Source organism: Ursus arctos, unplaced genomic scaffold (genome assembly GCF_023065955.2).
Source record: "Ursus arctos isolate Adak ecotype North America unplaced genomic scaffold, UrsArc2.0 scaffold_18, whole genome shotgun sequence".
NCBI lineage: Eukaryota > Metazoa > Chordata > Mammalia > Carnivora > Ursidae > Ursus > Ursus arctos.
The window spans coordinates 53,342,197-53,355,150 of NW_026622852.1; the positions used below are offsets into that span (position 1 = coordinate 53,342,197).

The window sequence follows — 12,954 nt, forward strand, 5'->3', positions numbered from 1 at the left end:
CTGCATCCCCTAAGTCCCTCCCAGCTGGTCCAGCAGACCCGGGGCAGGGCGGGGAGCAGGGGGGCTGTCCCAGAGCCCAGCCAGCGCCTCCTCAGCCACGCCCACTCCACGATCTCCAGTCCTTGGCTGGGGTCCTGGCTGAGTGAGCCGTCGGTCGCGGTGATGCAGCCAAGGTTCCGGGCTGATGAAACCCAGCCCAGGCCGGGAGAGGCAAGAGTCTAATAAGGAAACAATTTAAATCGACAACATCTGCCCGTGCTTCCCCGAAGAGAAAAGAGTACAGCCGCCTGGGGAGGGGCCCACCCCAGGGACCAGCCAAGGCGTCCATCCAGAGGCCGTGGGGCGGCAGAGCTTCCATCCCAGCGACGTGGCCAACGTGGCAGCCCAGCAGCATCTGGCTCCTGCCAGGAATTCAGGGCCGCGCGCAAGGGAAGCGTCTTGCTGCAGCCCTGACACAGGCAGCCGCTCCTCCCGCAACAGGCTGAGGCAGCAGTCAGTTCCTAGAAGCCAGCCACTCTGTGCTAAAACCGGCATGGTGGGGGGGTTGTCACCAGCCACCTCAAGACCGCTTCTCTGCTCCCCGGCCAATAGGAGCCCTGCTCCTGGCCCAGGAGTAGAGGCTGGCATCAGCAAGTGACCCGTGGGAATACAGAGTGGACAGCTGCTGGGGGCTGCAGCAACTCCAGATTGAAAAAGGAGTAGGGGGCCAGCCAATCACTCGGGCTTGGTGGGGAAGCATGAGGGTCAGGAGAAAGGATTCTGGAGTCACGCACCTGAGTTTGAATCCTGCCACTCACCAGCCCGAAGTTGAGCTGGATCAAAAGCCCCACAGTAGGCAGGTGCCAGCTTCCCCATTTGACAGACACAGGCACACAGTCTCCCTGCTCGGCCTTCCGTACCCGGTCAGGCCACAGAGGCAGCAGCCCCACCACTCAGGGGGCCCTGTGGATGCTCTTCTCCGCTGACAACAATGGGCCGCTCCCTCTCGCTCTTACAGCCAGAGAGGAGAGCAGGCCATTGAAAGGATCCAAAGTAACCTTCTAGCTTTGACCAAGTGCTCGTCCAATCCCACGCACCTGGACAAAAGTGTCCCCAGCTCCCAGTGTGGCCCAGCGGGACTCCTGTTTCCTAGGCATCCTGGCCCATATGGCAGGCATCAACTCTCTGTAGGCATGACTACCACCTACTCCACAGAGGAGCAGACTCTCACGAAGTCCGCTGGTCACACAGGAGGTGCTGATCTGTCCTCCCAAGCCCTACCTCAGGAGCCCGCCCCCAGAGGACACTCACGTTGAATGGGGGATGTGGCTGCAACCATCAGAAGTAAGTCAGAAGTAAGGTCCAGCAGGAAGCCAGGCACACCAGGCCCCTAACAGAGCCTCCCTTCCCCATCCCAAGACCATATATCTGGATGTTTCTCCCAGCCTCGAACCTGGCTGAGATATCCCAGGAGGCAGACTGGCAGGTGGCCCAGGCAGGCATTGTCCAGGCCGCTCCTGGCTGACTCACATCTGGGTGACGTTTGAATCATCCAAGGAAGGAAAGAGACAGGCGGGAGGGAATCCCATCCTCAGAGCCCTGTTCCTTGAATGGCTGGTCTTAAGCGAGTCAGGAGGATGTCCTTACCCTCTGAGCCCCCACCCAACCCCATGAGGCCTTTCCAAAAAGCACCCTTCCCCCAACTACTGCAGGCAGACAAATCACTTCCTCTTCTGGGCCTGGGTCTTAGGTATGGTGAAAACAGAACAAGCCTCCCGTGTCTCAGAGCATGGAGCTCCTGGAGGCAGGGCCCTTGTCTCACTCACTGCTGCTTCTGAGTCCTGAGGACGGCACCTGGCACACAGTAGGTACTCAGGAAGTGTCTGATGACTAAATTCGTGACCTTCACAGCCCTGCTCCCGGCAAGGGCTGCCACAGGCCTTCTTACAGTGCTCCTTCCCCCTCCAGGAAAGGGGCCTTCCAGCTGTGGTTGGGCCATGTCCTCGGGCTCTCTGTAGAGTCCAAGGGGTCAAGGATTATTGCCAATCTGGATCTGTCCCCAGGTGTTCCCATTCCCTAACACATGGCTCCCTGGTCTTCTGAGGCGACTGAGGGATACTCAGAGACCACTCATTCAGAGTTACGTCTCCTCACAGACTCAGGCGTGTTTTTCCAGCCATCTTCAGCAGCTCCCCAAGATTCCAACCACAGGACACAGGGCTCAGGGTCAGGTGGGACCATGAGGCCCTGACTCACCAATCTCTACCTCCTCCTCGACACCCGATTCTCCTACAGACTCATGCAGACCCTGGGCCAGTCACTGCCTCCGTCATTCAGTCGTGCCACACACATTAACTGAGCATTTACTGCACCGAGCCAGGCCTGAGGAGGACCCTGAAGAAACATCCAGAATAAGCCTGGGCCTCAGTCTTGTCTGCATCCAAAATGCATGTGGCCATTCTCATTCAGGTCCACGTGATTTCTCTTTAGCCAACTCAAAACCTTTAGGAGGTGCTGGACCCTTCTCTTGGCATTCAGGGAGAGTACTCAGTCAGTCATTCCGAAAGAGAGGGGTCAGGGCCAGAGCAGCCAGGAGAAGCCAACACCTCCCCTCCCCCATGGTGCTCAGAACTCCTCTGAGAGCGGATGCAGCTAATGGTCTCCCCCGGCTCATGGGCCCCAGGTCAGGGACCACGGCTGTCTTGGTCAGTGCTGGGCCCAGTGCCCAGTGCAAGGCCAGGGCGGTAGCCTGGCCCTAATCACAAATGTTTGCTGACTGGGTGAACCGCAGGAAAAGAGAAGAGAAACAATTAAAAGGAGGGACAGAGGAACATGGACCTTTCCCTTCTGCTCCTGGCCTTGGGTCCCCTCCAATAACTGCCCTGGATTAATACCAATCATTGCCAGGGGCGCCTGGGTGGCACAGCGGTTAAGCGTCTGCCTTCGGCTCAGGGCGCGGTCCCGGCGTTATGGGATCGAGCCCCACATCGGGCTCTTCCACTATGAGCCTGCTTCTTCCTCTCCCACTCCCCCTGCTTGTGCTCCCTCTCTCGCTGGCTGTCTCTCTCTCTGTCAAATAAATAAATAAAATCTTAAAAAAAAAAAAATACCAATCATTGCCAGCCTCCATTGAGCACTTACTCTGTGCCAGGGGCTATGCTGGGTAGATAACCGGTGTTAATCCATTTAACCCAGACACCAGCTTACCACCCCATTTCACAGATGAGGAAAGCGAGGCTCAGAGAGATCCCGCGGTCTGGCAGCCGCAGGAGCCCATCCTCCCTCTGAACTGCCAAGCCCCCACAGGCCAGCAGCCCCTGCTGGGGTTTTCGCAAGCAGCAGAAGGAAAACCTGCAGCCAGAGAAGACCGTTGGCAGCTGCCAAGATGAGTTACAGCCTCGTAAACAGGAGCGATGTTTATCAGGTCAGGACGGTTCAGATTGCCCCACCAGCAAGACCCTGGAAAGACAGGACCTCCTCCAGACTGCTAGGCAGCCAAGAAAGAGCCTCGTTTTTGTCTAGAGGTGCCCAGCACTCCCAGAGGCGTAGGATGTCTCACGGCCGTTGCTGACACACGTGTGTGCACACATTGTCAGTGCTCAGCTCACAGACTCTCAGAACAGCCGCATGAAACCAGCCCTCGAGAAGCAGGACAGGCTCCCAGAAGCCCCCTGCAGACATGACTGCCACCCCCAACAAAGATATCATCATCCTGACTCATATTAGGGTGGGTTTTTTGACTCAGATTGCTTTTGAACTTTCTATCAACAACACCACACAGCAAGCTCTTGTCTGCTTCCTTCCCTCCACGTTGTTTGTGACGCCTGTCCTGGTTGTGAGCGGCGGCGGCTTGTTCATTCTCACCGCAGAGGAGGCTCGAGCCTTGTCTGGAACCACTCCATGATGACAGCTGACAGCCACCTCCCCCTCTGCAAACTGGAGCCCCAAGTGGACAACCCCATGGCTACCCTTGGTGGTCCTAAAACACAAATTTGACTCTTCTGGGGCTCCCCCCTTGGGAAGGTCCAAACCCCTCCCCATGGCCTCCTGCCACTCCAGCGCCCCCCACCCTGCCCGGCTGGGCTGCTGGCTCCTCCCTGCTCAGCACTCTCGCCCTTGGCCTCCCTCTGCCCCAGGCTGCTCTTCTCCCCGCCACCTGCCCACTCCTCACTGGGACCAAACCCAGCCCCACTTCCTGGGGAGGGGCCCTGTGACAGCAGAGCTTTGCCACCACAGGCCCCACACACGGAAGGTGTTCAGGAAATTGTCCCCTGCGGGACTGTGAGCCACAGGTGTGCTCTGCCCCCACATGTCTGCTCTCGGGAGAGGAAGCGGTGGCAGGAGAGGATGGCCTGCCTGCCTTCCCCAGAGGCCTCCTCAGCACTGGGCTATGCACTTTTTCCCTGCTCAGCAAGTTTGGTCTACTTTCAGTTGCCAGGTGCATGGCCCTGTGCTGAACAGGTAGCCCTCCCACCCTCACATTAGCATCCCCACACTACCTGATGGAGGAGGAAGCCAAGACTGAGAGGACAAGGCCTCTGGCCACTGTCAGAGAGCCAACCCACAGCTGCCAAGTTCCAACAGCAAAGCCTGGGGTGGGCCCCAGCCCCCTCCTCCTCCCCATCCCACCGGGAGCAGCCCCACCTCCCATAGAGGGTCCACCCAACACACCCCATCGGTGCCCCCAGCTGCCTCTCAATCACAGCCTCTGAGCCCACGGTGGTGCCCAGCTGCCTGGTGTGCGGGCGAGGGCTGCTCCTGACACGGGCTGATACCTCTGGCCCCAGGGCGGGGAGGGGCAGGACCCAAGCAGCTGGCGGTGGCCGGCACACGATCCGGCAAACGATCCAGCACCACCAGTGCCCACAATGGTTCAGTGCCAAGGGAGAAAAGTCGCAGCCCCATGCCAGCACCAACCGGCAGCAGGAAGCCCCAGGACGAAGACACAACGGAGCCCACTCCTGCCCACAGTCTGGGGAAGGAGCTAAGAGGTGGGGACAGAGACTGTAATGTCCTGAGATGAGGGCCCGCAGTGGGTATAGGAAGCAAGAGTCCAAGGAAGGCTTCCGAGGAGGTGGCTCTTGGGCTGAGCAGGAGTTTAGCCAAGTGAAGCAGTGGGGGAAGGGAACTTGAGGTCGAAGTAACTGCAGAAGCAAACAACTAGAAGAGTAAGGTGTGGTGGGAGCAAGGGGAGCGCCGGGAGAGGCAGGGGCCTCCCACCCACGGAGGGGCCCCTGGCTTCCTCACCCACTCCCCTGTCCCCAGCAGAATCTGACACTGGGGCCCTCCACCTCAAGTGGCGGGCTGTTGTCGGCCTGTCAGAGTGGGTCCCAAAGCTGGCTGTGAGAGGGTCCTTTCCCGCAGGCAGGACCTCATCCCCCACCCAGCCCAGGCCCTCCTGGGGAGAGTGCCCTAGATCACACTGGCTCAGAGCCAAGCACACCAAGGTGGGGCAAGTTCAAAGCAGTGCGGGAGCACAGAGACCCACTGGGGACCCTGTGCTCCAGGGCGAAAACAGTCCCCTTAGACAGTAAGTGTGCTCCTGGTCCATTCCCACCCCTCTGAAGGGCAGAGAGCTCCATGGGGAAAGTGTCCTCTCCCCACATCACCCCATAGAATCCCAAGAGAGAGAGACAGCACCCCAGAGTCAGTCCTGGACCACAAAGAAGTGCCAGCTGCCATGGGACAGGTAGGGGGGTTGGGGGGAGCGGAGGTGCACCACCCAGCACAGCACTGTGACTCAGCCCAGGGACGGGAGGATGGACTGCAGCGTGTACTGTGCTTCCAGCAGGTGCCAGAAGCCAAGCTGGATGTTTGACAGGCATTATCTCACTGCGTCCTCCCCAGAACACTGCGAGGCAGGCACCACCAGCCCCGCTTGGTAGGATCGAAGGGACTAAGTTCCTTGCCCAAGGTCACACAGGCAACAAGACGCAGGACAGAATGTCCTTCCCAGTCCTAAGTCCAGGGCAGGGCACCAGCCTGACCAACAAGGCAGAAGGTCCTCCATCAGAGCTGCCTCCTCCCAGCTGCTGAACCAGGTTGGCTAGAGGGGGCTGCTGGCTGGTCGCTCTCAGTTGACATGCAGGCTTGGGGGCCAGCGGCTCCAAGCCTGCATGTGAGAGCTATTCCAAGCCTAAGGTGCCAAAAGAAGCTCAGAGTAGAGACCAAGGGTTTGCAAGCACAGCCCTAAAGAGACACCACTACCAGGCACAGACTGGGCAGGTTCAGGGCTCGCCAGAGCCACCACTGGCACGGTGTGACCTCCTGGAGAGCCAGAGGCCCAGGGGACAACACACTTCAGGTCACAGAGCACATGTGAAGTCGTGGGGGCTGGTCTGGTGTGCCCATGACCAGAAGCACTTGCCAGACAAGGTGGATAATGAAGACACACACACCCCGCTGCCGCCACCCGGGTCTCTTCCGGAGCAAATCTGATGTCTCTCCCCTGCTCAAACCTCGCCGTGGCTGTCTGGCAGGATGAAGGTAAACTTCCCCTGCTGCCAGGGTGTTCTACTGCCCATCCCCAGCAACAGACAAGTGACCACAGGATCGCCACATGGCAGTCACCAGACTGCACACAGAGGCCCCAGGCTCCCGAGACACACGAGCACACACACTAGCAGCCATCACAAGCCTCAGCAGGACTTCCCGAATGTGAGTTGGGACTTTCAGGTACTGAGCAAGCAGAGTTCAAGGGCACTCAGGGCACTCAGACACACGAGGTCATTGCTGCTGAGAACCCGTGGCCAGAGTGGCTCCCAGGACAGAGCTCACCGCGAGGAACAGGCCTCAGGGAAGAGCCTTGGCTCCACAAAGCCAGATCGTCTCAGGTCAGGGCTCTGCTGCTGCCAGGCTGGCAGACAGGGGGCAGGGGCTGCCAGGGTGGCACCTGCCAAAGGTGTGGCCAGCTGGCAGCAAAGGCCAGGTCCAAGGAGCAGACGTCAAGGCCAGGCCCAGGCTGGGCAGCTTCGGGCTTCACCATGGGCACCGGCAGCACAGTCTGACCCTACAGGGACCCAGCGGCTGGCCTGGTGCCCCCCTTGGCTGCCTGGAGTGGCCCCTACGGCTTGCCAGCAGGACTGTTCTCCACAGCTGCCTGCCTCCTCAGGCCCCTCAGCCTGCACACGGAAGGCCTTCCGCGGGGGCCCCAGGGACCAGGCAGGACCTGGTAAAACGAGGGAGGCAGACTACAGCGGAGATCCAAAGGTGTGCAGGGGGGTCAGGAGCCTAGAACAGGTGTCCCGTGGAGAAGGCAGCCGCAAAGCCCCTGGGGCCAAATGCTGCCACGCGGCACTGTTGCCAGATACCCAATTTAAAAGAAACCGGAAGTCTAGATTTTTATTCTGTCAAAAACTATTAGAGAACAGTATGGGGCAGCAAAATCCCAGCTACATTTGGCCACCATGCGCCCTGTGAACTTCCATCTTCTGCCAGCCACTAAGCACTAGGTACGGTGCCAGGCGCTTCAGGACCAGGAAACCCACCTGCCCACTCTGCCTGCCAACCTTCCCTCCAGGCTGCCCGCTCTTCTCCCTCTGCCTGTCACAGTGCAGGCGGGCCGGCAAAACCCACCCAGCCAACTCCAACTGTCCCTTACGGGGTGCTGGTCAGGCCCCCTTGCCTCTTCTCCAGTCAGCAGCCAAGAGCCCTCGTCCTAATGGGCAAACCAGACCACACTGCCCCCTGCCCCTCAGCTGGGCCCCCAAGGCCAGGGGGGGTCAGGCCTGGCCACCCCCCATCTTCATTTGTACCAGTCCCTCCCTACTGCGCTGGCCGAGGAGGCTCCCTCCGCCTGTCTGAGAGGACTTGCTATAAGGTAAATCAACGCCTCCCTCTTGCTCCCTCCCCTGGAACCGCCAGCGCGTGCATGGGCCAGGCCACAGGACCCGTGCCAGCTGGGCGCAGAGACCTCTTGGGATGTTTGGGATTCCTCTTGTCTGAAGGATCGATTGGCTCAAGGCTGGAAGCCTGCACCCAGCCTACCGCCTCCCAACTCACCAGACTTGGCTGGGACCTCTGCATCCCTCCTAGGACCCCTGGGAAAGCCTCCCAGATGGCACTTGGATGCATCTGCCTGGTGGGCTTTCAAGCAGGGACCGTGGCAAATGCCCACTGTGCCCTGGGGCCAGCCCATGCCTGGCCCCAAATCCACTGCAGTGATTTAGCTTCACCCCCACCTACGGCCCTAGGGCCCCTTGTCCTCGGATATCACAGGATCTAGCTTGATGCCTCGAAAGTATCCAAATCTGGACTTTCCTGTACCACCCCAAATAAAAAGAACCTTCTTCAAAGGTCTGAGGCATCACATGGGGCTGTAGCTGCTTCCTGCCCTCTGCCATCAAGGCAAGGCAGGACTTTGGAGCTGGGCCTGCCCAGTTCAAATCACGGCCCTGCCACTCCCCGGCTGAGTGAAAGGGGCCCATCACTTCAGCTCTCCTGAGCCCGGTGCCCTCATCAGATCATGGGGTGGTTCCAGGGCTTGACTGATCACACATCCGTGCTCAGCAGGTCCCTAGCATCCAGGAAGCACACATCAACGCAGTTTGCACCCTAATGATAAAAAGGTTATCTTCCCAATTACATTACCAGCTGGGTGACTTCTGGCATATGGCTTCCCTTTTGACTTCGGCGCCCCCCCAATCCCGTGGTCAAGAGGATTAATGGACATACCACTTGCAAAACACTGGCACAGAACGCAGGCCCTTGGAACACGGTAGCTGTGAGGATTACAGTTTTTTAAGGAGGCCTCAGAAAGATGAGGCTGGGGAACTGCGCGACATACCACCTGTTCTACCTGCTCGAATTGGGTCAGGCTGGAGCTGTGTACCCGGCTGTTGCCATGGCACCCAACAGAAGGAAATCCTCCAGCTAGGAAGGCGGGTGCTGCAGGGGTGGGGCCACAGGCCTGCTTTACTCAGACAACACCCATGCGGCCACCAGCAGTCTCTGGGCCATTCCAGGGATCCCTGGGGTTGGGAAGAGTATACTACTGGATCTGGGCCCAAGATCTAAGCAGGTGTCATCACCCCTGACCTGCCCCGACTCCAACAAAACAACGGGGCCTCGGCCATCTGGAGGGGTGGGCTGTGAGGCGAGGCTCCCAGGCTGCAGAACAGGATGGGCGGGATGGGCGTGGAGGAGGTAGGAGCCCAGGAACCCCTATCTCCTGGGCAAAAGCCAAAGCAGCTCTAAAGCAGCCTCAGGTCCCAATGTCCGTCTGCTCCCTCGAGCCACACCTGCCCGGCAGCTGACAGGTTCCCAGAGCCCACTAATGCCCAGCCTTGGGGGCTCAATGTCAGCTCCTCCCTCCACAGCCCTGTCAGGTTTCAACCAGGATGAAGGCTGGAAAAGGCTGTTTGGGCTCAGCTGGGTTCAGGGAATCCATGGCCCCTTGCCAGGAGGGAAGAAGGAGAGGCAAAGGTAAAATCCAGACGCTGTGGGCTGAAACCTGGAACTTTCCAGACTTTCCCAGATGAGGGGGCAGGTTTAGGGCAATGGAAAGGCTTACAGGTAGGGTGACAGTGGGCCCCGTGCCTGAGAGGAGACCTCAGTCTGGGGCTAAATACGGATCCCTCAGTGGGATCTAAGACCCTGTTCCACCCCTAGCTCATGTGTGGGCCCTCTGCTGACTCTGGCTGGTCCCTCCAAGAAGTGGGAGGGCTGGGGCGTGGGGCCTGGACCCCTCTGCCATAGTAACCACAACTGCTGCAACAATTTGCCTGAGCCACACGTGGCCCAGCCGTTATCCATTATCCTCACAACTCTAGGGCCAGGTATGACTTCTCCCATTTCACAGACAAGGAAACGAAGGCTCAAAGGTAGAACAGGATAGTGGTTAAAAGCACACCCTGAAGGAATCTGGGCTCTGCTGTATAGCTCAGGCAAATCACTCCCTTCCTGAGCCTCAGTTTTCACCTCTGTAAAATGGGGATAATAATCCTACCGTTTCCCCACCCCTCCCCCCACCCCACTCCATGGCATAGTCCAGGAATTAAGGAAGAAGTGATAGTAAAATGGGGAGCACAGCACCAGCAATTGCTGGTTCTTGGAATCCGAGAGGTTAGGTAACTTGCCCAAGGTCACCCAGTCAGTGAGTGGCCAACACCAGACCCCAGCTCCGAGTACAACCCTTTCCCCAAAACCTCGGGCTGCTCTGTGGGTGGCCACGGGATCACTGCCTTCCCAGGCAGCGGAGGACTGCCACCAGCCCCCACAGCAAAGGGCAGCCCTTCTCCGAATTCCTCAGATAAGCAGTTCCTGGCAGACTGGGGAGCCTCCAGGCCAGAGTGGGCCCAAGTGCAGAGAAAAGGCACCCCCCCTGTCCGCACTGGAGATTCCTAAATCTGGGTTAGGCTGTATCCCCACCCCCTTGCCGTGTCCTCCCAGGCCACCAGATTCATCCAATAGGTCTCCAAATAGGCCAAGTTCAGTTGAGAACTGCCTCCTGTGAGGTCCCTGGAAAGCCACTTACTTCCTCTTTCTGGGCCTCAGTTTCTCCAGCTCAGAACTGTGAGGCAGCTCCAGCTAAGTGGACCCACAAGGAGGCCTGAGTAGCCAAGGGACAGACCAGGGAAAGGAACCAGCATGTCCCAGGCACCGGGCCAGGCCCTGTACTGCATTCTATCTACTGAAACTTCTCCACAACTTTGACAGAGACCTGTATTGGGCCCAGAAAGTGACAGAGCTAGGACTCGAACCCCCATCTGTCAGACTCCGAGACACTCTCCCCTGGCAAGCCCCAACTCCGTAACCCCAGGTGGGCCCAGTCAGTGGGTGCAGCTCGGGAACTCAGTCACCCTCGGCAAAGAGCTGGACAGCTGGACCTGCAGGACAGGGAAGAACACATACGCAAAACTGGACCTAGCGTCTTTCAGAGAGGGTGGCAGCCTCCTTGACAAGGGCATTTGCAATGCAAAGCAGCCCAGCCCCAGCCAGAAGAGGACCGGACACTCGGGGAGGGGTGGGCAGGCCAAAATCCAGCCACCTTCCTCCAGCCAGACCGGCAGTGTCTGGGAACCTGTGGCTGGCCCAGGCTCTAAATCATATGACAGCCCAAGCGCCCGCTGGGTGCAAGGTGGCCTGGAATACTCCTCCCCGTCTCAGCCCCTCCAGGCACAAACCCTGGTGGGTTCTCTGCGCAAGTCTGAGGGATGGGCCTGTGTGCAGGGCCCCAAGAGGGGGCTGAAAGAACGAACTCCCACCTATCCAGCTGGTCACCTGCAGACGGGTGCAGGCACCCTGCCAGTTTCCTCAGGCCCAGACCTCCCAGATCACTCAGCCCTGCCTTGTGCAAACCTGCCCCAGACACACATAATCCCCAAGGCTCTCTGGGCCCACAGGGGCGCTCCCACGTGCCAAGTGGCTAGATCTGGCTCATCATCCCCCCCACTTCCCTGCAGGCGCGACTGCCCCAGCTCCTACCTCGACGACAAGCTGACAAAATCCCCGCCATCCAGCAGCCGGACCTTGCAGAAGAGGACTCCGTTCACGAAGGGAACCGCAGTCAGCTCCTCCAGGGTGAAAGTGGTTTGGAATTTGAATTTCTTCTTCTTCATCAAGAAAGCCATGAGCGAGTTCCCTGAGTCTGAAGCCCCGAAGGCCGAAAAAGGGGGGGAAGCCAGAAATCCCCAGGATTCCTTTCCCTACACCACACCCCCTCCTCAAAACATCAGAGCCGGATCCCGCCCAGATGGTGGCGAAGGCGGCCGAGCAGGCGGGGATCTAAGTCCGGAGGGCCCAGGTCTGAGCGACCAGTCCAGTTCGCGGGCCGGCTGGCTTCACCGTCTGGGAGCCGGGGTTCGGAGCGGCTCGGAGCGGCCGGGGGCTTCACCGGCATGTAAACAGTGGGGCATGGCCCAAAAGGCAGGGGCAGGGGTGGCGGGCGGCGCGCGAGCGGCCGCGCTGGCGGGCAGCATCCCGCACCGCGGTCTCCGGGGAGCTCTCGCCGCGCTACCGGGCGCGGCTGGCGGACCGGTGAGGCCGAGGGCGGCGGGCGGCCCCGCCCCCGCCCCGCTGGCGGCCGGGGGAGGTGCCCTCGCCGCGCACACGCCCCCGCACCTGGGCGCCCTGCGGCCCGCGCAGGTGAGTCCGGGTGACTGAGGGCACCCCCAGGGGGCGACCGGGAGCTCTGGGGGGGCTCTCCAGGAAGAGCGGCGGGGATACCCCGGGCCGGGAACGGCCGGCCACGGCCCCCTCCGGTCGGGCACCGGGCCCGGGCAGCCGGGGCGCCGCCTCCTCTTCGGTCCTGGGTCCCGCGCCGCGGGCCCCGGCGGAGCTGAGGCGCCTTTCCGGCCGGCCGGTGGCACCCGCCTCGCTCGCCGCCTCTGCCCAGCACCCCGCGAGCAGCAGCGCCGCCCCCTGCGCTCCGGGCGCGGCCACCCGAAACCAACGCTGTGCGGCGCCGCTGGGAGAATGCTGAGGCCCAGCGCGGCCGCCCGCGGAGCAGCCGCTGAGCGCGGGAGGGGCGGGGCGCCGGCGGCCCAGCCTGCCCTCAATTGGGCGACCTGGCGGGGCGGGCACGGAGCGCGATTGGAGGACGGCGGCGTGGGGCGGGACTCGCGGGAGGCAGAGGCGGCTCAGAACGCTTGGATTGGTGCGCCGCGCGGCTGGACCCGCCTCCTCGGTCGGGGCGGGGAGAAAGGAAAGGGAGAGGGGCCCCGAGAAGGCTGTGGGAGGTCGCGGGGCGGGAAGCTCCGGCTGGTCCGGCGAGGAGGAGGGCTCGAGCAGAAGAAAAGAAGAAACAATGAAGAGAAGAAACAATATGAACACTGGCTATAACGGCCCTCCAGTGTATCCCCAGACTTGAGCTCGTTAGCCGCTAAATCAGGCCCAGAGGTAGTGAGTCCCATTTTTCCAGAAACACCCAGAGAGGTGGCCAGAACTAGACCAAGCAGGTCTTTCGCCTAGGAATCTCTAGTTCTGAGCACTGAGAAGAAAGTGTGTGCAAAGGCTTCGCCGAGGAAGTGACTTGGA

At 60.4% G+C, this 12,954-nt stretch overlaps 1 protein-coding gene across 1 annotated transcript in view; it reads right to left on the reverse strand.

Annotated features, from left to right (window-relative positions):
• Positions 1–11,941, reverse strand: part of EEIG1 (estrogen-induced osteoclastogenesis regulator 1) — a 34,189-nt gene extending 22,248 nt beyond the window's left edge. The window contains exon 1 of the mRNA XM_026514043.4: positions 11,404–11,941. Within this exon, the coding sequence (XP_026369828.1) occupies positions 11,404–11,549 (146 nt within the window). The 5' untranslated portion in view covers positions 11,550–11,941. The remainder of the gene's footprint in view (positions 1–11,403) is intronic.
• Between the last annotated feature and the right edge of the window lie 1,013 nt (positions 11,942–12,954).